Consider the following 27,242-nt stretch of genomic DNA (forward strand, 5'->3'; position numbering starts at 1 on the left):
GCATGTGTCTTTGAACTGATACTGAAAAGTCTAATCTTAGTAAGTACAAAAATGAAACCAAAATGAACAGTCACAAAAGTATAAGCTGGAAGCCATATAGTAAAACTACTGTGCAACAACTGTTTTATTAAATCAATATATAATTTAACATTATTATAAGCATACAAAGCATGATTATTCATAACTTTAATATAACACAGAAACCTGAACTGTTTTCATAGTTACAATGGACTTGATTACTAAATTCTTGGTAAAATTTACAAGGTCTGTTCTGACATGTTGACAGCTAACTAATACACAATAGAAGAAAACTATGTAAAAATCTCTCCCCCAAATTAAAGTAAAATGCATCATGCTAATAAGAATGAAAATGGATTAAAATACGGCAGAAATAGCCAAATTTCATATTACAATGCTACAACAGAAAGAAATTGAACACATTATCTTCTACCATGAAATATTTTCTTAAAATGATATTGTATGCAAAACAAATATAAAATTCAAACAAATCCTCACCTCTATAGCATTCAGGCAATTGAATATTTTGGTTCCATTTCCATATGCAGAAATGTTATCAAATATGAACAACTGTTCAATAAACCTACTAAGTAGCAGCATTTTGTCAATTATAAATGTTTACAATCATTCATATGATCCATTCTTCTATACTTATAAACTACTTTCCAAAAATGATTTTATACTTGTGATCTGATTTCTCTGAACTGCCAGTCAGACAGGGTTTTTATTTTCTCAAGTATTATCAGGGACAATTTTGTCAAAAAAAAAAAAAAAAAAAAAAAAAAAAAAAAAAAAAAAAAAAAAAAAAAAAAAAAAGTTGCACCCTAGAACAAAAGGTGAAGACCCTGACTTCAGGCACCATAGAATTCCCATGCCAAATTTCTTTTAGTGACAATGCCCTGACCCAAAGCATTGTTAACTCCAGGGCACTATGCCAAAAAACTTTGTCATTACAGCTATCATTGTTTTGGGGGTTAAAATAACACATCTTCTCTATGCTTGTGATCCAGCAAAGTACTTCAAGCCAGGTTCCCATGTGATTGCTCTCCTGGCTGGCCTCCACACTGGTAGCCTTTAGTCAAAGAAGTACTTTATATATCATAGATAGGAACTGGAATGAACCTTGGGACTGAGGAAATTACAGCATTACAAAGAAATCGGTACCGAATGAAGGTAATCACAGACATTTTGCAGAGATGCTTTTGGTGCTCTGTCACCTATGTGAATCCTCCCTGAACAGATTTATACAAATAAAAGTCCTTACAGAACAGAGGCTGGCACTTACAGAAGCTCTGCTCTTACTGTAAATTGAAAATAACTGCTTACCACAGCACACACCGCACCAATCGACTGCTATGGATTGGGAAAAATACTACATGAACCACTACACTGGCAGGCAGAAGCCTCAGTGAAACCTGCCACCGACACTGACAGTAGAAGGCAAAACATGTTTCAGTGTACTCTGCTGTCACCTCCACTTCCTATTCCACACTGAACACAAGCTTTTGATTCCCATGCAGGTTCTCCTCCTTTTTAAATGCTGCATGTGACTCACCAGCACAACACACTGTCAGCTTCTGCAAGGGCTTGATGGCACAGAGCCCTTCTTGTGCAACACTCAGATGCAAAAAGTAGCATTTCATCCAAATTATATGCAAACTACAATATGGTCTCATGGCAGCTTGAGAAAGAGCATTCTACAGGCTTAATGTAATTTGCTTTGCCTTTCTTTATATCAAAGCAATTCTTGTAAATCTGGTGACTTTTTTTGGCTGGTGTTAGATCACACAGACAACAACACACAATTAAACAGAATCCTCTTGTAGCATACCTCAAGGGCCAAATAATGATAATCATACTACTGCTGGACAAATATTTTCAACATGGTAGATGAAAATTAACTAACTTCTGAGCACCCTGACTGCACAGCTGGAGAACCCTATGGTGTTTTCACAATCTCAAACCACAAGAAAGTTAAAACAGGAAACTCCCAGATAGTTTCAAAGACCTAAAATAATATGGTTGCAACAGAAAACAAAACACTTGGCATTGAAGACAAACCATTGAAGGAAATATGTAAACCTTGACAATGTATACTTGGCAGATTTGTGTTTATTCTCAGCTGTAGAAATATATGTTAAGTAGAGGACAGCTTTAATTTGCTACAGTCCAGAAATATCAGACATCAGAAGAAGCTGATTTTCATCCAAACCAACACCAGACTTATAAAGCTTGCATCACACCTGCAGCTTGTGCTAACACCAATTTTACAGAACACATTTGTGTGTTTCTGTCACCTTCTAACCCTCCTCATAGCTGACACCAGTAATCTGCTACAAGGCTCACAGTGATAATTCTTCCACACATCAAAACATCTAATACTTATAACCTGCACAGAATCTGCAGTTCTGAAAAGTACTGATTGAAAGCAATAGAAAGTCATCTGTGACAAAAATAAAACTAACATTTTTCACTGATTAGAGCTACAGACTTAATTCCAGGTGGATTTACATTGGCAGTAGGAATTGCAACAAGTATTAAAAGCTTTACCTGTCTCCCTTTAGGACCTCTTTTTCCATGGAGGCCTGGGATACCCTGAAAAAGAAATAACCCATCATTAAGTAGATTTTCTTTTCTTCAATACTTAAAGTAATTAAACCTACATTTGATTGGAAAAACACAGTGTGAGAAGCACGACTAAAAAAAAAAAGTATTTGAGCAAAGTATCATAGAGACAATGTCCTAGAGCAGAAACACAAACTTTGCTTGTCTTTACTGTGGCAATATCAGAACAACTGTGAAAAAGGGCCTTGTCCTGCTTCCATCACACTACATGTCCAGACAGCCTCTTTGCTCAAGTGCAATAAGAAAAAGCTCAAGCACTGAGTGAGAGAGATTAACACTTCCAAGTGGTTCTACTGCAAAGTTCATCCAACAAGAGACAAATATAAATCATTGACAAAAATTAATTGCTTGAATGAAAAAATATTCATTCATGCTTTGCTGAAGAAAAAAAAATAACCCTAATCCTTGCAGCTGTAGATTAAAGTAAAATAATACTTTACAGCTGCTCCACATTTTACTTTAGCAGCCGGACATTTCATTGATTAGGCTGACTGGGTATGACCTATTCATCTTATTTTCTTCGACTTTGCTTTTAGCCAAAAAAAAACCCAAAAAACAAAAAAAAAAAACCTAATCATTAAACCTTGTACATTTCCCCCCATTGTAACACACAAACATCAACATTTCATTCATGTTCCATTAGGCCTACCCTTTCTCCTTCAGGTCCTGGTTGTCCTGCCACACCTGGAGGTCCAATGAAACCCTAAAACCATAAGAAAAATGCTTGATTTCAAGGCTGCTTGTCCCTTAGTATGGGCCAGCTATGGGTTCATAACACAGATTAAATTCAGGCTCATTTGAAACTACCACTGAAGCTCTAGAAATTTAAATGTGACTAGGATTTACTCTCCAACCAATAGCAAAAAAAAAAAAAAATCCCATTAGAAGTGTACAGCATCAGTTAATGAAGAAGTATTAAGTTAATATTAGAAGTACTTCTAATAAGAAAAGTTTGCATCAGATGTGTTATTTATCAGAATAGATGACATCAACAACTTTTTTCTTAAGGTAACCTTATTCATGAACTCCAGCAGAAAAGAAATTCTCTCATCTTTAATAACACTGTGTGATCATTGCTATATGTAAGAGCTCTTACAAGAAAAGCATTTATCTTAGTATAAGCTGAATTTTTTTCTTGTAGTTCAGTCACAATGCCTTTCTCTCCCACCATTCCTCAGTTGTATGAAAAATGGATTCGACACTACCAGATTCAAACTGAGATTGGGATAAAAATATTAAATTAGTTACTAAAATAGAATTCTTTGCTTTCATATATCTCCAGTTGCAATTATTTAATTTCTTGAGGGTTGATTTTTTTTTTTTAATTATGAAAAATGGTGCCTACACTGTCCAGACCTAACAAGAGTAAAGAAAACAAAGGCACATCTACATTCTACAGTTATTTAAAATGTCTGAGAAGCAGAGCACAGTTTGATTAAAGGAATAATTTAAACCTAAGCTCTACAAATACTTCATATCATATTGCTATATATGTCCATGGCATAGCAATATGGGTCAAGAGGGCTGTGTCATATTTTTTACTGGAAATTACTTTTAGAATTCATACACAAAATTTAACCTTAAGGTGTTTTGCCCTAAAATTACTCACACATTGGCCATTTTCAGCTTTGTGTAAACAGAAGCAGTAACTTTTAGGAAAGTGACTGGGATCACTTATGTCTTGTTCATTGAAGAGAGAACAAGTCAAAATGCAGATGAGAATCTGAACAAAAATAAACTGAAGAAACATAAAAGAAACAGTCCTTGAGAGTGCAATATCTGTTGGCACTTGATCCTGCCAAACTAATTTTTCCCATCACTGTAATGAAAACTGACATAAAAAAATTCCAAACCCTCCAGATGTGGTTTAAGAAACTACTGCAGGTAAAGGCTTCTAGTAACTACACTAAAAAACAAGACAGAAGCAACTCTGCAACACAATAAGATTATATTAATAGATACTGGAGAACACAATACATTGCTGAACAACCTGTGCACGAGGTGAAACACCCAGCAAAAGCCTCCTTCAAATTCTAGGTGTAACCAGCAACATACAAGATTCTGGAAACTTGTGCCTACTCCTTGATGGTGAGATTCAGTCTGAAGAAATACTTATCCATGCACAAGCATGTGTAGGCATGCTCATCTGTCTATTTAAAGAAACCAGAATTACACAGCACCCACCCCAAAAAATCCAACCAAACCGAAAACAAATAAACCCACAACCTTCAAAAAAACCCAAACCACCAAGAAACAGAGAAAGAGCACCATAAAACACACACACACAAAACCCTCAAACCAGCCAGGAATAAAAAACAATTTGGCTTCCAAGAATAACCAAAACCAAACCTCGAATGTGCAGAGCATTAAGAACCTTCAGTGCCTGTGATACACATAACTGATTGAATCATTGTAAAATCTCAAGATCCCTTTTGTGATTTTTATGTGACAAGATTGTTTCTCTTTATCTACTTCTGTAGCCGTTACAGATTGCAAATGTCAGATATGTCTCCCTTCTGGACAACCTCCATCAGGGAAATAATGCTTCAGGCCTGAAACATCCACTCAGCCCTCATGAACATTGCCTCCTCTCTCCTGCATGCAAAGTGAGCACATGGGCAACAATGGAAAACTGCTCTATGCTGCTCCCAGGGGAAAAAAATCAACTCTTGCACAAATTTTGAAAGAAACTCTGTGTTTTCTCATTTGTACGTTCTATAAAGGCAGAGTGGTTCTGCAGACACACAACTGGCACAGGTGAATTAAATTCCTCACGTCCTTTCCTGCCTACTGTATGCAAAACAAAATGCTTAAGATGCTTACTTACTCTTACTCCTTTAGGACCTGGGTTACCTTCTGGTCCAGCTAGGCCCTGTTACAAGAGACAGGATATGTAATTAATTCTAATCAGATACACTCTATGTAAAAGAACTGTAACAGCACATATTAACTGTAAACTGGCAACATGTTCTTGAATTTTTTAAGATTGAAGAAGGTGTCACCAAGTAGTCCCCTGGGACCATGTTCAGAAAGGTCTCCCACTAATGTGTGACTAAAACAGAAATCATGACTGAAACTTCCATTACGTTAAAATTATTTCTTCTGGGAGAAAATTTTTTTTCCAGGCACACTGATCAGGCATTACAGTGACATAATTTCACAGTATTTTTTATGAGCTTTTGTATTTGGACACATTTCAATTATGTTCAAGCTAATGTCAGAATTGCATATGGGGTCCAAATGCTCTAAACATTATACTCGATTCAAAACAAAAAACGGTATCATCCATCACTCTATAAAATATTGTAATGGAACTTTAAAATATATAGCCATTACAAACTTAATCCAACAAAACACTCAAGTATTGGTCAAATTCACCCTTTATGCAGACACAAAAACACAAAGTCAATTGTTTTCAATTTGGCTCATATAGCTTTACATGAGGAAAATGCTGAGTATTTCTACTTTATATCTTATTTGCATTACTGCACTGAGGTACCTGTCACTTTATACGTAAAGCAATATTTACATAAGTACTTGTGTTTAAAGAAAACTGCTTTCTGGCTTTATTGATTCTCCTAAAATATCCCAATGGGAAAAAAACCCACTAAACTTTAAAGCTCCCCTTCTTTAAAATACTGAGGAAATAGTTTCAACAGTGAAATAAACACATTGGTGAAAAATCAGGAGGAACAGGCAGTTTCCTAATGCTTCTGGATTTGAAATACAAAGAAGATAAACCACACAGAATCACATGAGGTTTATGAAAGGAAGTGTAAAGTATTCAGACATTCAGTACTTTGGTAATGCCATTTATATATTCCAGAAAGGAATGACATTACTGCATCTAACACATCAAAGCGTAAAGGCCATGAGACTCAACATTCTCTCCAGGCCACTACCAGAGAAAGAGGTTTGTTTTAAAGAAAAATGACAGAATGTAAAAAAAATACATTTTCACAATTAGTAGTTTCAGAAGAGTTAGACATGGTACTTCAGAAAAGAATAAATGAGAAAAAAAAAAATAAGATGCAAAGACATTTGCATAGTTACTGCACCTGCCTGCCAGGGTAACCAACTGCCCCCACACTGCCAGCCATTCCTGGAATTCCCTAAGTGGAATAAGATAAAGAAAAAAAGTAAACAAAAAACATGTTTAATGTCATGGTTTGGAGTTTGTTTTATTATTTCTTTTAACATCTACTAGTATGACACAGCTTAACACATGGAAAAATTACTCTTCAAGTAAGCTACACAGAACACCCAAAAACTGACTCATCATACATAAGTAACTCTGCCAGTTTCAGTCACATATCCTTCAAAGAGGATCTAAGATTTTGTGAAATACAATAGTGCATGCCTTATGTCCATAATTCAAAAATAACTCAGGAGAGCTATAGGAAGCAGGTCCCTAAAATGAGGTAACTGCACAGGTGTTAGGTGTATTTGAAACAAAAACATTAAACTTTCCATTTAAGAATCCTTATGTTCTTAAAAGCAAATTTTTTTTTTTTTATTCCAGAATCAGGTGAATATAGCACTGGATAAATCATCAGTGTATACAGTTCTCTCCATCTTCTTCTTCTGTTAAGAATCAAATTTTTTTCCACTAGTTGTCTACCTTACTGATGGATTACAGTCACCACAGAAAACTTCCTGTGAGACTAATTAAGATTGCCACTCATTCAGTTAAGGTTTGGCCATAAAACCCAGAACAGTCATGAATTATGACCTTGAGTTTTCATCTCCTTTCAGGTGTTTACCATCAGTTATCACCATTTCCTTTTCAGTGTGATGCAAAAGGAGACTCCTTCCATCTACTCCACTGTTAGGAGCCTCATAAAGGCTAACAAGAGACATTATCAATTGGATATCTTTGAAATTACATTCAGATTTCTTCCTGACGTGACGTGGAAGTTTTAAAAATTGCTGAATAACTACTTCAATTTCTACATGCTAGGAGATGTAAAATGCATTAAATCAGTAGAGATTTGAAATGTGCCTCTTATAAAAAATGTGCCTCTTATAAATTTACATCAACAGCCTCCCAAGATGGTGTGGTAGTTGACAAACAAGCTGGTCTTTTCCATTTCCTTTAGACTACTTTTTTACCACACTAATCTCCACACAATCTGAATTCTTGCTCAAAACCTGTCCAATATCTCCTTAAGCAGTTTACACAGTTTGCTTATATTGAACACTTATTACGGATTATACATTCTCTTATCCAAAGCAGGATGTTCATCTGCCGGGGGCAGTGCAGTGCTTACATCCCTTACCTGCCCACCCTGTGGCCCTTGCAGTCCTGGGTAACCCTTAAGACCCTGCATATGGAGAAAGAGATCTGTGATAAATACAATTAAACAAACAAAATAGACCTTCTTTTTCTACTCTATTCTCTATTGAAGAAAGAAATCCAAGCTTGTTAGCCTGCAGAATTAGTATTGTTTACATTCAGCAGCTCCTATGAAAACTGAGCTAGAGAAAAGTGAGAAAACTTGGCAGTTTAGACAATTCAAGACATCAGTATGCTTAAAGGCAATTTCAGACTTGTACTCTTTTAAACAAATGAATACATTGGATGCTGTCATAGATTCTGTACTGTGCATTTCCCCGTTCCAAATCCTTTACACAATGCCCTTTCTAAAAATGGTAGTTCAGAGGAGAGCTGTAGAGGGTCATCCCAGACCGTTCTAGGACACACTTAGGAAAAATTGACCTTCCAGGACACAAAACATCTCTATTTAAAGTTAATATAGAACAAATTTTGGCTCATATACTATGGAATTTATATAGGTACAGAGAACAGCCTCATTCCAGCTTCATCCCAGAAATCTTCTTCGTGGTGCTGGAACCACAGAAAGAGATTAAACCCTTGAACTTCACTCCCTGTGCATTGACCAATTCAAGCATATCTTAACTCTTAAAGAAAAAAAGAATTAAATAGAGCTGGAGTCTACCTTCTCCATCAGTACACTTGAGAGAGGAACCACCTTCTTGAACATCTTTACACCGGACTAAACATACCCAGACCAGCTGGCCTAAAAGGGTGGCCTGACTGTTGCATGACTGATGCAGAAGCCAAGTGTCTGGTCTCCACATCCTCTGCAAGAGATACTGGGAATACACAAGTCCAAAAGCCACAGTTTGAAAGATGAAAGACCAAAGCAATCGTTATTCTGGATAGAAATCTATCATAAACTTGGACTGAAAGACATTGACTGAGCAGCAGGAGTGTCTTGGCTGATGTTAAACATCTGTCTGCCTTGCAGCATGATGATACTCATCAATCAGTAGAGAATGAGACTCACTGAAATAAAAAGAAATTCTGCAACATTCCAAAGGTTTGGATAAGGTTCTATGTGATCACAACAGTATTGCTGCATGAAATTAATTTTATTACTATATACAAAATTAAAAGATAAAATTATTTTTGCTTGGTGACAATTTTGGCATAAACCAGCAACTTCCCTTTAGCTTTTAAGTATGCCACAGGAAACTAAAGTTTTATACAGTCCCAGCCAATCCTTTATCTCATGAGTTTTATCCATTACAGAATTTTATCTCCTCTCTATACTTAAATAATCAATTGAAGTAGGTATACCTAGAAGAGACCCGTCAGTAGTTTCTTTGTTTTGTACTAGAAAGAAGGAAAGCTATACACAGAAATGCTCAAAGAATAGTTTACCACAATTTTTCAAAAGTGGGGTAATTTTAGCTGATTAACACCTGTATGGACAGACTCAAAAGAAGGCACACAAAAATGTAAGATGAGGACTGATTTCTGCTTAAATTAATACCATTCCAAATTCTAATGAGATTCATTCGTCTGATTTAAAGCTCGTGTGGAACATATGGTTTGAAGCTTCCAATTACAAACGTCGAGCACATTTCAAAGACCAGCAGTTGTAAGAAGAATATGAGTCTGCGTGAGAGAAAAAATATTTACTGCCAACTAAAACGTAGCAGTTTAAGTGTCTGATTTCTACCATGTCAGCACAGTGAGACCCAGACTGAGTAAGTCTGTGTATGACAGCAGGACTAGTTAGCTGAGTCTTTCCATTTTACTGCTGGCCATTCTGCTTACCAGAATTTCTAGGTATTTGTATTAAAATCTAGCACCACTGGCAGCTACACTAGAGTGCCAAGAGTTCCCATAACCTGTAAAAATCAGTAGGTAAGTGTAATGACTAATGGCTACAAACCATCAGCTACAGAGAGAAAGTAACTGCAGCAAGTAAATGGACTCCCATGTGCTGTCATGAGTCCTCCCAGTGCTTACTTATCTCCACCTGTGGTCACCATACTGCTTCCAGTTTTGAAAAAACGTTTCATCATAGAATGGCTTTGTTTTATTTCCCGTAATAGTTTCCACTCTATCTTGTTTGCGGATATTATTCCACAACTACAGATTTCACCTAGCAACTCAGCCCAAATATCCCAAGGAATGGAAATACTACTTTTCTCTCACAGGACTGGAGTATTCCTTCTGCTCAGGAAAATTGGATTCTGTGAGAGCACTGGGAGACACTCAGTAGCATTAAACTGCACTCAGTGGCATGAAACGCATAATGCTGATACTAACCATAGGTATAGCTGCTTTTGAAATTTGCTTATCAGCCTTACCCTCACATGATGTCAAAGTAAGACAAACATGGATTTTTCCTTCCACATTTCTTACTATGCTCTACTTCGTTATGCAAATTTTATCAGGATTTTATAGACCTAAGTTCTCATGATTTACTGCACACATATATTAGATAGGGAATAAACGAGAGCAAAAAATTCTAGTCAGTCTTGTAAAACTCTTTCCAATGTCATTTCAAGCACCTGTAACCCCATAGTGCTGCAGTGATTCCAATGTGGAACCAGCACAGTTCTAGTTAGTGTCCAGTGTGGACAACAGGGAAACAGAGTAAAATTCTAGTGATCAAGTGAGCATGATTCTCACAGATCTAACCATCAGACAAGGAGTGAATTCTTGTGGTAGGAAGAAAGTATGATGCCCATAAGATTTTCATTTCCTTGCCGCCAACTGTCAGTCTCAATCCAGAACAAGTGACAGCTGCTTCCCATCTAAAAAGCTTTAAACATAAAATAGTTTGTTTTCAAAGCAAACCTATAAACCTGATTAAATAAAAACATGGTAATTGCAGAATCTTAAGGCTGCCTGTGATCAACAGTGACAAAACCTATCACTGTTGAGGCTTGTAGGTTAACTCTCAACAGAGGCAATGCAAATTCTTGTCACAGCTATACATTCTCTCAGTTCAGTCAACAATGGTCCATGTGTTTAGGAAAATAAATTTCCACGACTTTTATGGTGCTAATGAGAACTTCCTTTTCTGGTCACATTTTTACTTGTTTTGGTCAATTCCAGAAATTAATGACTATATAGTAAAAAAAAAAAAAAAATTGTCATACATTTTGAGATCAAGACAATGTTAAATGAAGCCACCCTACAAAACTACTGACTACTATTTTGTAGCAATGTCATTTTTCTTTAGATTCAATAGCAGGTAAGCATTAATAAATATTTCTTCTTTTCCTTACATTAAAGATTAAAGGCAAATATACCCCAGAGCGAACCTTTGTAACAATTAATTCCACCCTTTTGAAGCCACCTTCCGTGTTACATACTACTTCAAAATTCTGCTGTGATATCTGCTCTCCATGTTTTTCTATTATACTTGCAACACCAAATACATTCTGCAAAGATATCATTTAATAGCTGTTTTTTCTGATCTTGCTTGCTTGATTTTTGTCACCAGTTTCTCACCATCTGATTAATCAGAGCAGCCTACCTGTTTTATGTCAGGTGACTTCTCCTTCCACATAAACTATATTCACTCAGTCTAGTTTGCTCATTTTCTTAAGGTTGTCTCATTTCCTCCATTATCATCCTTGATATTCCCTTCTAAAACTATTTCTGCCTTATGCTTTCCTGTATACATGAGACCGTGATTATTTGGATATATTTCTTAAATGCAGTAAATGGCTCCTGAAATTTCTCATATTAAAAAAATACTGCATTCTGTAACACTGAAAATGGAACTTATTCTACCAGCAATATTTTAGCAATTCCTGGCACAGGTTTGGAAAAAGACAAACAATTCAAATGCAGAAATACTGAGCTCACGATCCCACAGAGCTTTTTCTATACTACAAAATACACAACAGAGAAAAATACATGAGAAAACTTTTATAAGTTGTATTATAGCATATGACTACACTGAATTAAACACAATTGAATTAGTTTCATTTCACAGGTAAGCCTACCTTCCCTAGCAGTACTTCTCTCTGAAGAGAGGCACATCATGCCTTTTGGAGAACACCAATCTAAAGAGCTGTGATTTACATCCTGCTATGATTATCTCACTTAATTTAGTCATAAGGGCAGGTTTTGCACAGTAGACACAATACCAACAGCAAGCCTGAAGTTCTTCTATCTCCTCTTGACCATCTGACATCCACCTGCTGGGCACTGATTTGAGCCAGGATGAGTTACATGGAAATGGAAACAGAATCTTACCTTCTGGCCTTTGATCCCAGGTGGGCCTGGAAAGCCCATGGGTCCTGGATCACCCTACACAACAAAAACATCCAGAATCAATGTTTCACTGGAACACAACCCAGGTTTATAAACATGTAGCACCTAATATCTTCTCTAACTGCTTGGACACTTGGTATGGAGAACTAGCTGATGTGGTTTGATTTTTATTACTTTTTTAGAAGAAGAAAATTGAAAAGGCAACAGTTTCTCAATTGCAACTATTGGGTACAACATGTCTTCTCCTGCAATGTGGCCAAATCAGGGCTGGAACAGACTTAGTTCACAGCCTGACAACACTTACTTTTAGCCAACATAAACAGGAGTGAAGAAGCCACACAGTTCTTGAGGCAATCCTCTCCTCAGACACATGTGGTTTCACCTCAAATTAATAAACATATATAACTACTACTGTGAATTGTTTGTTTTAGTTTTATGCCAACAATCCTCAGCCAAGAGCCAGGACACCATTATGGTGTGTGCTGTGCAAGACACGGCATAAATCTCATCTGTGTGAAGGACAACTTGAGAGATGCATATGGACAAAGAGGCTGTGGGGGAACACTGCTGCACTCTTAAGGTTCTTTAACCTTCACAACCACACGACGGTATATGGGAATAAGAATCAGAGCATCACAAATGCTGAGGAGATGGAAAAAAGACAAATTTTTATGGCTGTTGCAGATAGGGAAGTAGGGAAGGTTTATTCAGCTGTTTTTCTTCTTGCTCAGAACTGACAGTGAAGAGATTCACTCTTTTATGATAAGTGCCGGAATTCAAACCCAGTAAGTCAAGGAATGCATCCTGGAAGTGAGGTATCATCCAAGGAAATTTAAGTCCATTAATTAGAGTAAGCAAATTTGATTTGAGACAAAAAATTAAAAACACAAAATGATGAGAACTATAAAAACGTATATCAATCCCATAATTTTGGCTTATAAATGCAGTCTACATGTGTTTGGGGATAGCCATACAAATATAAGGGTGGACTTTAGGCTGTTCTGTGGCTGCTTGAGTTCATGCCAAAGAGCACAGCTTGAGTTTCAGGCAGCCATATACAGCTCATCACACTATGATCTGATTGCCAAAAGGCTGGCTAGATTAAAATAAAGCTATTTCTATAGAAGCTGCACTTCAATTTCTCATCAGTGCATCAACAGATATTTCTGAATCTTTTTCTCAGCAGCCCTTAAACATTGTCAACATGTATTTCAGGGTTTGACAGCATGTATGCACTAAAAAATGTACACATCAGCAGCTAGTAAACCATAGTTATTTGCTAAAGTTTTTCATAGACAGCAGTCCTCAACTCTAATAGTGCTTCCTACTTGCCACAAATATTCCACAACTGATCTATTAGTAAATGCTCATATTAAAGCTTAACATAAATGCAAGATATTCTTAAACATACAGCATTAAAATGCAAACATCCAACTACATGTTAAGTGTTATCACATTACTATGTATGAAACTTTAGTGTCAATCTAAAAATGAAACAATCACAAGCTTTCAAGTCTACAATTTCTATGAAGAATGAAATATTTGAATATTTATACTCAAATACTTTGGCTAGAGAAGGCAACAACTGGTTTGGCTAAAGAGGCTTAGGAGGCCTTAGCAGGAAAAGCCTCTGAAGTGAAAGGACAAATTTAGCATTGAGAGTCCATTTTAAAAGTGGTTAAATATAATACAATGTGTAGTGATGTGTACACTTGTCATGACCAAATTCTCTTTTACACTGCTTTCTGGAATAATGCAAAGTACTAAGGAAAACTGGAATCTGTACTTTGCTATATCAGTGTGAACCTAATCCAATTTTATTGTTCTAAAAGTCTTTACATTTTATTTTCATAAATTAAATCAAATACATAAATTAAGTTTCAACTTTGAATATATTTTTAAATTTTCCTTGGATTCATTAAATCACCTGTGTCTGCAGTGGTCAGTCTAACATAATCAACCGCTGAAATACAGCGGGTGGTAAACTAAATCAAAGCATTTTGCTGTTATAAATTGTCTGAACATTAAACGAGACTTCACAGAAGAATGGAACAGACAAAAAAAAATATTTCTATAATTAAGAAAATAATACCTTTTCTCCACATTTTGCCCGTCCTGGAGAGAATCCTGGGTCTCCTTTAGGGCCCTGTTGCAGAGAAATTAAGCTCAATAATATCATTGGGAGAGAATTTCCAATAAAAAAATCTAAAACAAGTATTCTCAACTGTTACAGCAAGAGGAGAAAAAAAATCTAACTGTACTTCCTATAGTAGATATTTTTTGCATAAATTTTCAGTAAAGAACTAGGAAAAAATAAAACAGTGCAGGTTCACACTGAAATGAGATTTACATTTTCCAAATTTTGTAAAGTCACAAAATTTTGAAAAGCAGATCTATGGTAAATCCAAGCAGGATTAGAGCAGATGCTCCAGCCAAATTCTCTGCCCATGTCTCCATCACTTCAGGACACCAGCTGTTCCTTCAGCGACATGCAGGATTATCAGGCTCTGTTACTGAATGAACCATAACCTTGTACAGGTTTCCCCAGGCTCAGCCTTCCCACAATACCAGAATCCACAAAATTAAGATTTTCTTAACTAGTCGATTTTTCAAAGAGCCAAGAATAAAGCCAAACCCCATGGATATCCTTACATTATTTTAAAAATATTCCTAATTTTTTATCAGGTATTAAATGCTGAAGGATTTGCTGTGGTTGGAACTGCTGGCCCTCACTCAGCGCTGGGCACTTTGCTGCAAGGATATTAACGTTCTGCCACATTTTAGAAGCAACTGCTTAAAGGACATTCAGCACAGGAGAGAAAAATTCATGTATCTTAAAGACAGTATAAAATTCTGCCTTCATTTACTGCTAGAAAATTCTTGCAACTCATTTGCCACATTTTGATATTAAACAAGAATATGTTTGTTTCAGTGTGGCCAACTGTAGCCAAAACTTCAGGAGCACCTGGTTAATTTTTATTTAAACAAAACGACTTCAGAATATACCTGTATTGAAAGGATAACTTACAATCTAAGAGAAATGAAAGAGATCACTAACCAACTAGCAATATATGCATTTTTGTATTTAACTTTAAAAAAAACATATAGGTACATACACATATGTACAAGTCCTTCTGTTCCTAAAGTCATGGACAGAGCTACAGAACCGATCAAAATTATCATCCAGTAGAGGGAGAAAATAAATTATAAAACAAAGCCTAGGAGTAATTAGTTAAAATTAATTATTTTCCGAGCAATGTATTCTATTATACAGCCAGCATAAATATAGTTAAATTAATTATGAATCTTTAACTATCCCTATTGAACTAGATAAAACAAAACACACACAAAACCCAGAGTCACTTGGTTTTAGAGCAGCTGGCACTGAAAGCTTTATTAAATTTCTTTTCTGTCCTCAAGCAGATTTTAGCGCCTGTCATGACATGTCAGATTCCTGCAATTAGGAATCATACTAGCCAAGCATGGTGCTGCCGTTTTCCTAACAGATCTATCAAATTGTTCAAACTAAATATGAGTTGAAGGCATTCTGCAACTGCACAAATCTGTCAAATCTATTTAAAGAGCCTATGTTACACAAGATTGAAGGTGTTATTTGAGCTTTCAGGCCAGTATTTTTCTTTGACTTTAAATATCACTTCATCACTTCCATAATGCTTCAGAAAATTATTCTAGCATATTAATTAATAATAATGTCTGAGATATTAGAATATTTCAATATCAAAGATTGGACATGGACAATAAAATAGCAATTTATAGGAACTGACAGTCTACTTTTTTTTTTTTAATTCCTTTAAGCAGAGCAGAAGTTTACAGAAACTAAGCATTTAAACCTCAGTTTATCAGAGACTGAGCTGATTTATAGGAGCTCTTTTGGGAAGTAGAGATTACTTGAAAAGATAACCGTTTCCAAGTCATCACTATGCACACATAGGTGAGTTTATTTCCACAGAGTAATCTGCTATTTTGTTTTGATACAAAGTTCAATTTGATTGATTACATATAATTAAAATATGTTTATAGTAGCAGTCTCCACCTGTAAACAAAAGAAGGCAAATTACTTCTATTATAGGAAGCAGTTCTAGGGCTTCCAAAAAGTCATTAAAAAGTTCATGTATTTACATGGCACCATGGAAAAATAAACTCACCTTGGGACCTGGCAATCCTGGCAAACCTGGGTTACCATGTGGTCCTGGAATACCCTATTAAAAAAACCCAAACACATGAAGGAGAACAATGAACAGAGTTACTCAGTACACTACTGAACAAATATGAATGGTTTGCAGAGAATAGTTTTACTGCATCTTTCTTGCTTTTAGAATCACTGGTTAGAATTTTCAAAGGATTCACAAGAAACAAAACATACACACCTTCCTGAAAATTGAAAGTGAAAGTTAATACTCCCCTTTCTTTTACAAATCTGAGTTTCTATTGTCTTCCCAGGTAATTCTTAACAGGTGTTTGGCAACGCTGCTCTCCAGCTACAACACTTGAAGGCATGGAATAAAATCAGTAAAATCACATTCTGAGGTACCCAGCTATACACTGCAAAGAGAAGGAAATGGATGAGTACTTAGTGACTTAAAAGGTGTCTCAAAGCAATGTATCCCACTTTCTTAAAAAAAAAACCAAAAACACAACACCACAGATTCTCCTGTTTCTCCCACAGCTAGTGTAGAAAATGGACTTGCTATTAAATAACTCAACCTGTTCCAGGAACAGAATAAGCTATGAAGATTATCTATGCCTTCCAGTGTAAGTGTCTGTTCCTGCAACACATTCAGCAACCTTCACTCTTTGAAAAATTGCACATTAGGGAAAACATTTGTTGCAATGGCTGTCAGCAGCTATTCTTCTTGCAAGTAATTAAGGACCATACTGCTGAAAATTTGTCCCTAGTAAACTGGCAACAATGTTTCTGTTGAATTCACTAAAGCCAAAATTCTTCCAAAATCCAGATACAAAATATAATAAGAATACTTTTAAACTTTCTTGTACATTCAGTGGTGCAACAACAGATAAACTCAGTGTTTGTCTTTCCGCCACACGAGGCTGCATTTACCGATTACACCTTGCAGTAACACTGAAAGCTGTATCTCTTAAATGCTCCTCTCAGTAATGACAATGTTGACATAACTCTACAGAAATGCTAATCCCATGTGCTTTTTGAGAGATTAATTTGCACACTGGCAACTTCGGAGGCACTCTCAGGGATTTAGGAGAAAGGAAACAAATAGAAAGTGCCAACAGAGCTACAGTGTCACAGTGGCTTTCACTGCCTGCCTGTTACTGTCTTGGGGCACAGTGCTGGAATACAGAAGAGCAAAAGCATTCTCATGGATTGAGGCATCAGAGGAGTTTCATGCCATCACTAATTCTGAAACCGCTGAAATTTCATTATGAAGAAACTTGGAACAAGCCAAGGCACTTAAATAACATTGTCAGATGTGACTTCACTATAGAATTGCAGGGATCAATGGATATTGCACAAATCAATTGTAGTTGTCAATGAAAATCTCTAACCATCAATCACACATGCTCCAAGTGTCCCAACCATGTGGACTTCTGTCAGAATCACATTTGGACACACACTGATGAAGGCCCAGGCAATGCAGCTCTGCACTCTGCTGTTTCCCTTTGACACCCTTGAGTCACATTTCAGGATCGTAAATGGCAGCTCAAGTCAAAGGAAAACAGAAGTCACAAGGCAGGCTGCTAGATGAGGAAATGAACTTTAAGTCAACAAAGTTTTCACAGGCTTTTTTGGCTCACAAAACTCCTGTCATAACATACATCATCACTAGCTGCCCCTGCCTGAATTTATCCCCATGATAGAACTAAAGAACACTGACATTTTAAAACCATTTATTTCTTCTCAAATAGTTTTATAGATTTGCTTGGCCCATATAAATATATTTTAAACTCAGAACTACTGGTAAATATTAATCTCAGCCATTTCCATACTTTTCCAGGCACCTTACTGTAAGCTGTCCCTTCAAATTGGAAAGTATATCCTACACAATAATTAATCCAGAGAACTCACACAGTGGAGCACTGCTCTTTTAAGTACTCTATACCTGCAAAAAGACCTTCAGAAATAAAAATCCCAAACAAATTGCAGCAGGGCAAGGGTAATCTCACCAATAATCATGGATTTAAACATATGAACAGCCTCCTCTAAAACAAAGAAATCTTCCCAATTGTGAGGATCTACTTGGATATGTGAGATCCTGCCTCTGATGCCAGAGATATCCTTGCCACAGGCAATGTGCAACATAAACAAGCTGAGTTGTAAGAACTGTCAGGTCATATACAGAAGGATCTAAGAAGTCATGAAGAGATGAATTCAAAGGGATGCTTTTCATTTTATACTTTTAAATGTGTCTCTTCTACTCCCTTGCCTCCAAAACACTCTAAAGCATCAGTTTGGGTTTTGGCCTCTTTGACCAGTGCAATTCTTACCCATCAGGCCAAGTTTAGAACACTTTGTGTTTTCTGGTTATTGAATAGAATCATGTTTAAACATTCCTTAGAGGCTAAATCAAAACTCCTCCCACACACCTGCTGAGCCTGCATATAAACCCCTTCCTTATCTCCCACTTGGGATTTGCCTTGATGAGAGCATTCCAGCCACAAGTACTTACATCCCCAGCTACCGTGGCCTGAAATCATCCACACAGCAAACCTTCACCTGCTCCCTCCAGCTATCCTTCTCCTAAAACCCTCTCTGATCAACCATGACTGCAGGGACTGCTCAAAGAAATGGTTTTTGGTACAGAACTGCACAAACACAGATTCACCCCCTTTTGCCTCATCAACTGATCTGTTCAGTGGCACAGCCTGTCCCCTGTCTGTGGCAGTGGGGACAGGTCACTGTGGCAAAGCCCACGCTCTGTCCCAGCACAGGGCAAGGCTGCTGGCCCTGCTCCTGGTGGTGAGCACCGACTCACACAAAATAAACCATTTCTTTAGCAAAGCACACTGAGATCAACATATGATCAAGCTGCTGAAGCTCAAGAGACTGAAACAAATTTTTGGCATTACTTTTCCTCCGCCTGCTCTGTCTTGCAGTGGTTAATTTTGTATCCTGTGCCTGCTCCATTGAGGCTGCAGCCTGCATTGTTCACTCCCCCTCACTCCAAAAACAACTGAATGTGACCTTAGATTGCAGTGGATGGGAGCAGCATGGAAAAACTGGAAGTTAATACTGGGAGCAGCAAAAGCCAGGTACAAATATAACAATGCTCAGTGTGTGCATCCACACATGGAATTCTCTACGCTGCAAGCTCGCAGCAGGAGTAACTGCTTGTTTGTCTTGCTTTAACCTATCTACCAAATGTTAAGAATCATACACTTTCATAATCACTGAGCATATGAATAAAGTCGAAAAAACCAAAATTATGCAAACTCCAGTCTGATTACTGGTGCCCTGCCTAGAGGTGCAGAAGAACATAGTTGTTTTACTCACCCGAGGACCTCTCTTCCCTGAAGGGCCAGGTAAACCTGGAGGACCTGGAGGACCCTGGTGATAGAAAATCAAAGCAGTTGAGGCTAAAACCTGACAAAAGGATAGTATCACAGCTCTAGATGAGACCAGTTTTGCTAACTGACAGCCCTGTGCTTGTGCTGACCTCCTTAATTTGAAAAATCAATCCTGAAACTACAAGAAAGTGTGTTTTTAATCTGACTCCAAATCAGATTTCTGTTTAGAAAGCATCTTGTGTCAGAGAAATGGGAGCTAATAGTCTGGATAGTACCTTTTACTCAAGTGTATTGGTAGTAAAGGAGGAAAAGATCCAATGAAGAAAGCAAGAGCAATGTATTTCTAAACAAAAGGTAGAGAATAATTAAGCCATTTCAATATGGTTTCTGGCATGCCAAACATTTTAGAAAGATTAGGTAAGTGTGAAAAATAAGATACCACCTCGCAGTAATTAAAAATATGAAATAGAGAAAATAAATGTGGAGAAATTATTGTTCAGTTCCCTATAAAAAGAATAATATTCAACTAAGAACAGCTGGTAGCACATTTGCCCTTCTATATAATGAATATCATTCTCTTTAAAGATCATGCAGACTGTTTAAGATGCTGGCATATGATCAAATGTACCTTTTGGAAGTGAATTAGATTATTAATCACCCTATTAGTGTAACAGCCCCTGCATATCTAGGTGTTTTGAACATAGAAACCTTTCCTTTTCTATATAATGACTGCTGTTCAGATTCTAAACCCCTTCATTGTATTCAAATAGAAATGAGTGCTCTAAACTAAAATCTGCTCTACTTTATATTATATTTCACCTATCAGATTAGAATTCTACAGAGGGATGGGCTGTTCTTAAGGGTGCATTCACCCCCATCCACATGCCTATACAGCAAACCCCAGCTGTAAAAGGAACCAGGTACTTTCTGCAAGGGCATAGGGGCATCAGGAAAGTCAGACCTCAGGAAGCAGGTCAGTGGATCATAGCAGTTAGAGGTTCAACCTGCTCTTTCACCCAGGCTTCCTCACACTCCTCTGTTCTCTATGTGTGACATCCTCTCAGCTGAGACGCCAGGCAAAACACTGAGTACCACACTGCCCACCACCAAGCAACAGTGCTGAAAACTGGCTGAAAGGAATACCATGAAAACAAGAAGGGCCATTATGGTGGCTGAAATTACCTACATGAAAGTTTTGCAAAACAGGAAAGAGATAAAAATGGGAAGTGAGGAAGGAAAAAAAGACAAACATCCTTGAGGCTTTTATAAGCAAGCAACATTTCATTAAGTAAAAATCTGGATTTTTAAAAACCTCCAGTTCTGTGTGATACTTTTTTTTCCTTAGAAAGATAATGTCACTGCAGAGAAGACAGTGCTGATTATGGAATTCAGGCATCATCAAGCTAATTACATTAATTCAGCCAAACCACATCCCTTATGCACAATTCTGGGAAAACCACTGTTGTTATCAAGAACTAAAAATATGAGATATTTCCTCTACAATTAATTATAATAAATGTAGGAGTTTAAATGTAGTTGGGAATATCTGCATGTCTACACGTGCTGTATAAAGTCATGCTGAATCACATGCCTGCACTTCCCTCTCTGTGCAATTCAAAAAACACAAATCTGTATAACAGCCCTGGTCTTCAGATCAACCAAACTTTTAGCATAGGACATTCTCTATTCAGTATGATCGCATAAATGCTCACTAACATCCTCATTTTTCTGAAGCAGAAAGACCTCATACTTAATAGCACAAGAAATGTAACAAAGAGAGGGAAACATGGAGAACTCTTGACCTGGTGTTCTTGTCTAGGTTCAAAAATGCACTTGAAAGGGCACAGAAAGCTCACACCCTGCCCTGCTGAAGCAGTATGTTTTTAGTATCTCCTCTCAAAATTTAAGCTAAGAGATGCCTTTTGATTAGATAATTATCCTGGGACTAAAAAGAAAACATAATTATTTTTTTTTAAGTCAAATCGCTGCAACTAGTGTGCATTCTTTTGTGATTTGTGTTCTTTTCTATCCCTGTTTCAGACATTTCCTTAAAAATACATTAATAGCTAATCCCCATCATTTTCCTAATAGGAGTCTTAGTGAGTATTAAGAACCTTGATTTTTGTTGCTGATTTACTGAATGAAGGCAGTGAGAACATTTTTCACTATGTGGCTTCTAATTTTTTTTAAACACTATTTGCTTCCTTTGCAACAGAAAACAAATAAATGAACACCCAGATCCAACCTACCCTTACTTTGATTATTCTAATTCAAGTGTAAGTATCTCTTTTCCTACAAAAAGAAAACCACAAAAAAAGAAAAATATAATCACAACCAAGCCCTCAGACACCCCTAGAAGAAGCAGCAAAATATATTTTGAAGAAGGCAGACATGTTAATAACACTTTCCCAGAGTATTTTAAAACAAAGTCATTGTTGTAGATGAAGTCTCTGGTTCACAATAATAAGCAGCTAGCCCCAGCCATCCAGGTGTTTGATTAAAATATGAAAAGACTCTCCTTAAACAGAGGATGTTTCTCTTTAGCCTCCACCACAGACTCCTCCCTGTGTCAGCAGAGTACACCTGAGTCTTCCTGGACATGTTTCCCCAAGTAGCAGTTACATATTATTCTGTCCTGTGTATTTCTACAATTTATACAATTTCAAATCGGTATGAATCAGTATTTTCGTACTTGCTAGAAAGCTACTTAAGCCTCTCAAGCATCCATGTTAACCACAGAAATCTGAGAGTGAGCCAATCTCTCTTAAACCAAGGAATAAGTCACTTGTTTGAATAGCTTTTCTCCCAACTACTGGAAACCATAATTAAACAAACCTGAAGCAATTAAAAATGTTAATGTGATTTTCAGCATTTGATGCTTTAACCACCACTAGCAAACAAAACAAAAAAAAGTTACTTTGTATAAATATTAGGGATGCTAACTTAAAATTGTTTAGCAAAATCATTTTGCTTAAAACAGATCATTTGTACCTTAAGAAAGCTCCTACAACTTACTCTCTTTAAGAATTGTAAAAATTTCATTTAGCTATTGAGCAAAGAATCTCAAATTCCAAATAATCATGGCTTAATCCTGAAATAATAAAAGTAGATGCTACTCTTCCAGAAATTTTCACAACTTTCCAATGGTCACTGGAATAAATGTAAAGAACTTTCCTAGACGTGGAATAACTTTCACTATTTTCCTAGGTACTGAAGTCCTGTGTTACTTGTGTCACATGTGCTTTAAACTTGACCTATTACCCAGAGGTAATAGGAAACATTTCATTTCATATAGCAAGTCTCTAAGATTTCAGATGCACAACAATAAATTCTGCTTTAAGTAGTTAAAACTTCTCCACAGGCACATGTTGATCCTTACGACATTCAGTATCTAAATCCTATTCACTGAACTTTCTCTTATGAAGCAACTATGAAGTTTCTCTTTAAAAGACTCCTGACTATATTTCAGCCACTCAAACTTAGCTCACCTCAAACTATTCGACTTTAAAAGACTAAGTTAAAGAAATATACCAGTTCAACATCAGATTAATCAAATATGAAGGCAGGCAGTCCTTCCGCAAAACAAAAAAACCCGTGAAATTTTCTGCACATCATCACCAAAACACCCAAAAAACCCAGAACCATCAGGCTGCAAATCTACTCTAAAACCTCTCCAGGAGGGAATTTCACTTCTAACACTGCTAACAGAATTTGTTCTATTGCTCAGGTATCACTCTGATAAGCTATGTTTTCCTTTTATCCCACCTAAAATTCCCTTCTGTCTTGCCATGCTTCATGTGAAGAATCAAAAAAAAAAAAATCTTTATTAACTAGCCCTTTGCAAAACTATATTCGTTCCTAACTTTCATTACTAAAGACAATTTTGTTTTAAACTTTGCTCAGAATCATATTTTCTATAACTATATCTGTATTACTGCAATCAGCTGTAATCCTTTCCATCTGTCTTTATCCTTTTTAAAGCTCCTCATCTAAAGTTGAAGACGCATCTTGAAACCGCATCTTCAGTAGAAAAAAATAGCCTTTCTCAATACTCACCACTCCTCCTAATGTATCAAACATCACAGCAGAAAGATGTATTTATTCTCTACTGCTGTGTGATACCAATCTATGATTCTCATGACTGTCAAAGCAGTCACTCCCCCGTAAGATACTTGTACTTTTAATTTCTGTATTATTGCACTAAGTTTAATCCCATCAGTTTAAGACCATCTGGAATTCCAATGCTGTCACAGAATTGTTCTTTGTGCTCCTAGTGTGCTTTGTTTACCTTCTTCAAGCACTTCATACAGATATTAATTTAACTACTGAGCAACAAGGATCCTACCAAAATTGAATGTTCACCTATTGTTTTAATTCTTGATCCATTTGCATTTCACTGGAAACAATAAAATCTGCACACTTCTCTTTCCAAATGCCCTAGAGCAGGCAGTCACCTCAGTATGATTAACCTCCTTTCTTCACAGTTGTGGAAATCTCCCTTTCTCTGTCAAGAATTCCTACAACAGTCAAAGCAATGTCATCAACATCAGAGGAATATATATATATATACATATATATACATGGCTTTGGGTTATGGATTAAAATTTTTCAATACTGTTGTGCAGAAGATAGAGAAACTGCAGCAGTTCTAGGGGAATTAAATTGAATTTTTAACAAAAACATTATTTTTGCTAATAAAAATAAATCTGCAGGAATCTAAAATTTTATCTGAACCATCAGATACTGAGCTTTCTCATCCTGGGCAGGGAAATGGATTAATGAAAGGGATTAAGTGACCAATACATCCTCTGTGGTCAGGGGGAGCCTCAACAAGCAATTTTGTTCAACTGAGAAATAAGCAGAGTGCAGCAAGTGGAAGTGTGAAAGGTTAGCTAAGAGCAAAATAAGTGAAATAACCTAAGTGTGAAAGGGAAGCTACTGCTGTCCATTTAGCACTATATTCAGGACTTCTGAACTGCTCTGTCAGTGTTCTTACTCTCACACCTCTTGATCACAACAGGACATCTCTTACAGCACTCAAATCTTGTTATTGCAGGGCTTGCAACAATTCCAGACTGCTCTTTACTAGGAGGAGCACCACCCTTTGGTCTTCTACCATTCCTCCTTCTGGCAGGATGTCTTGAAAATCCAGAAAGCATTTCCAATAGAGAAAACTAATTCCTAGTTCATTTCTCTTGGAATGCCACATCCTGTGCAGATAGACCTGAAGATGCAATTGCCTATCAGCAAGTAACATAAACCAGCTCTTCAGCTCACATCAGCCTCTCCTTTTACCAGTGTGGGACTCTCCACCATGTTACTGCAAACTACTTTAGGATTGTGCAATGAAAAATATCAGCTTGAAAGTTAAACAGTTAAAAATACACATCACATTTCTTTTTGTCATCTTTACAGATTGCCAACACACTCTGCATCCCAAAAAGGAGTGGCTCATCAGATGAATGGAGCAGCACTCCCTTGAAAGAACTATTTCAGGAAATCTTACTATTCCAGTTGAAACTCACTTCATATTTTTCTAGGGGGGTTTTGGTCATTGTGATTGCTAGAATTTTAATCAGGGTCTTAATAGTTTTGAAGAAATAGCTGTTCCCTTTTGTACCCTATCCATAAATGAAAGCCTGGATTCTGGAGTCCTGCTTTGCAGAGGTGGGTGAATTCCACAGCTGTGGGATCACGGAATATAAGAGGCCAAATTATACAAGGCAAGAATCAGTTCTGGTAGATGATTAAAAGCTAAAAAAAGCTGAGTAGTTTAAGAACCACAAAAGCTAGTTCTTGCCTGTCAATTCCAATAGAATGAACATTAACTTCTGTGTTCAAATGTTGAAAGAAGATTCAAACCAACCACAACACAGTAAAAGAAGTAAAAAGAGGGGCTTTCATGCCTCATCAGTACTTTTTGCTGCAAGGGAAGTTTTCAAGTTCCTCACTGTTGCTTTTTTAGGCTTCACATTGCAAAGACTCCATGAATACTTATGTACTAAAGTGTTAGAGCTGCACATATAAAAGCTGCATTTATTCTTATCTTCTCTACATAAGAGGACTAGACTGAGAAAGCAAACCAAGATCATCCCCTCAAGTCTGAGGCCAACAGCAGGAGCAGATACTGAGTCACAGAATCTCCACAGAGCACAATTCTTAGTTCATGCAGAGACCTCCTCTCCCTTTGGTGTCAGCCTCTCTGGCAAAGCAGTGTTTTAGCTTTGCCTCTATTCCAGCAGGTGCTGCAGGCCCCTTCAGCCAACCTAAGGCCCACAAAGGCCTAGATTAGCTTCCCAGCTCTGCCACAGACCTTTAAGACCATGTTTTCTAAATCCTGACCCAGCAAAACACCTCAGCACAAATGCACCATATTCCCTACAGACTACAGTCTGCATTCCTAAGCAAGACAAACTTCTCTATCTCCAGTCTGCAAGACAGACGCTGAAGACGGTAACACAGACACCTCTGAACTCTTCAAATTACCTGTCATCCTTGCCACTGTATGTGTAGTGCCTGTGTATAGAAAAACAGCCCAGAGCATTTGCTTGGAGTTTCTTAGTAATGCAAACAACCAACATTATCAGCAGTCACTTCTATGATGTGTGAAAAAGAGAGGATTTAACTTTCTTGGCTGTGACTGACTGAAATCACAACAAACAAGCTACAGGCTAAAATTAAAACCTTCCATTAGTAGTTACTAAACATCCTAAGGTCCAGAAATGGAAATTAACCTCATGCTGATGACAGCTACATGCTTAGTGATATGTCACCATAAATGCTATCATAAGGGACAAAGAGAGAAAAAAAGTCTGACTTCACAATCAAAAAAGATTAAGCAAGAACACTTCTGGAGTAGTGTGAATTACTCGTTAACACATTTTTCAATTGTGTAACAATTACTTTGTGCCTGGATCCTATTTAGAGAAAAACTGAATTTTTGAATAGGTTCTTAGTTGTTAACTAGTTCAAGAAAAAAAATTCACTGCTGAAAGAATAGACACAATACATTTATGGGCATATTCAAATATATATTAGGAGCTGCTTAACGTATATGAAATTGCTTTCCAGTAATGACCACACAGATGAACACTTACAAAACCAAAAACAAACAAAAAAAGCAAGTGAAATGATTTACTTCATGCTATGTTTTAAAAATTTTAATTAAAATCTTACACAAGCACGAAGCATGATCTATCATATTTCCCAGGCTAAGCAGGAACTGATGTTCTTTCTGGTCTGCAGCTTCATATATATGAGCACTTTTTTATATATTAAAAAGTTTATGAGCCTTGTGCACACAGTAAGAAAGGATAAGCAAGTTTATATTAAAAACACTACTGTGCATTTGCTATTGCATCAAAAATCATTTACACTGTGAACTGAAAAAATACCTCAAAATCTTGTAAGACTGTTCTAAAAACCATTTTCCATACAGGGTTGCTTGACCCCATAACCTTGGGTTATGAGTGACTGCAGACTAGATTCTGCAGCTGGTCTATTTCTACAACTATAAATTTTGACAGCATTGCTCAACTGCATCTTCCAA

At 36.8% G+C, this 27,242-nt stretch overlaps 1 protein-coding gene across 1 annotated transcript in view; it reads right to left on the reverse strand.

Annotated features, from left to right (window-relative positions):
* COL24A1 (collagen type XXIV alpha 1 chain) overlaps nt 1–27,242 on the reverse strand; it is a 122,456-nt gene that overhangs the window by 82,025 nt on the left and 13,189 nt on the right. Inside the window, exons 4-12 of the mRNA XM_066325158.1 lie at nt 19,680–19,733; nt 16,360–16,413; nt 14,286–14,339; nt 12,176–12,229; nt 7,923–7,967; nt 6,702–6,755; nt 5,471–5,515; nt 3,293–3,346; nt 2,569–2,613 (exon numbers count right to left, since the gene is read on the reverse strand). Coding sequence (XP_066181255.1) covers nt 2,569–2,613; nt 3,293–3,346; nt 5,471–5,515; nt 6,702–6,755; nt 7,923–7,967; nt 12,176–12,229; nt 14,286–14,339; nt 16,360–16,413; nt 19,680–19,733 — 459 coding nt within the window. The remainder of the gene's footprint in view (nt 1–2,568; nt 2,614–3,292; nt 3,347–5,470; nt 5,516–6,701; nt 6,756–7,922; nt 7,968–12,175; nt 12,230–14,285; nt 14,340–16,359; nt 16,414–19,679; nt 19,734–27,242) is intronic.

This window comes from Sylvia atricapilla, chromosome 9 (assembly GCF_009819655.1).
Source record: "Sylvia atricapilla isolate bSylAtr1 chromosome 9, bSylAtr1.pri, whole genome shotgun sequence".
Taxonomy (NCBI): domain Eukaryota; kingdom Metazoa; phylum Chordata; class Aves; order Passeriformes; family Sylviidae; genus Sylvia; species Sylvia atricapilla.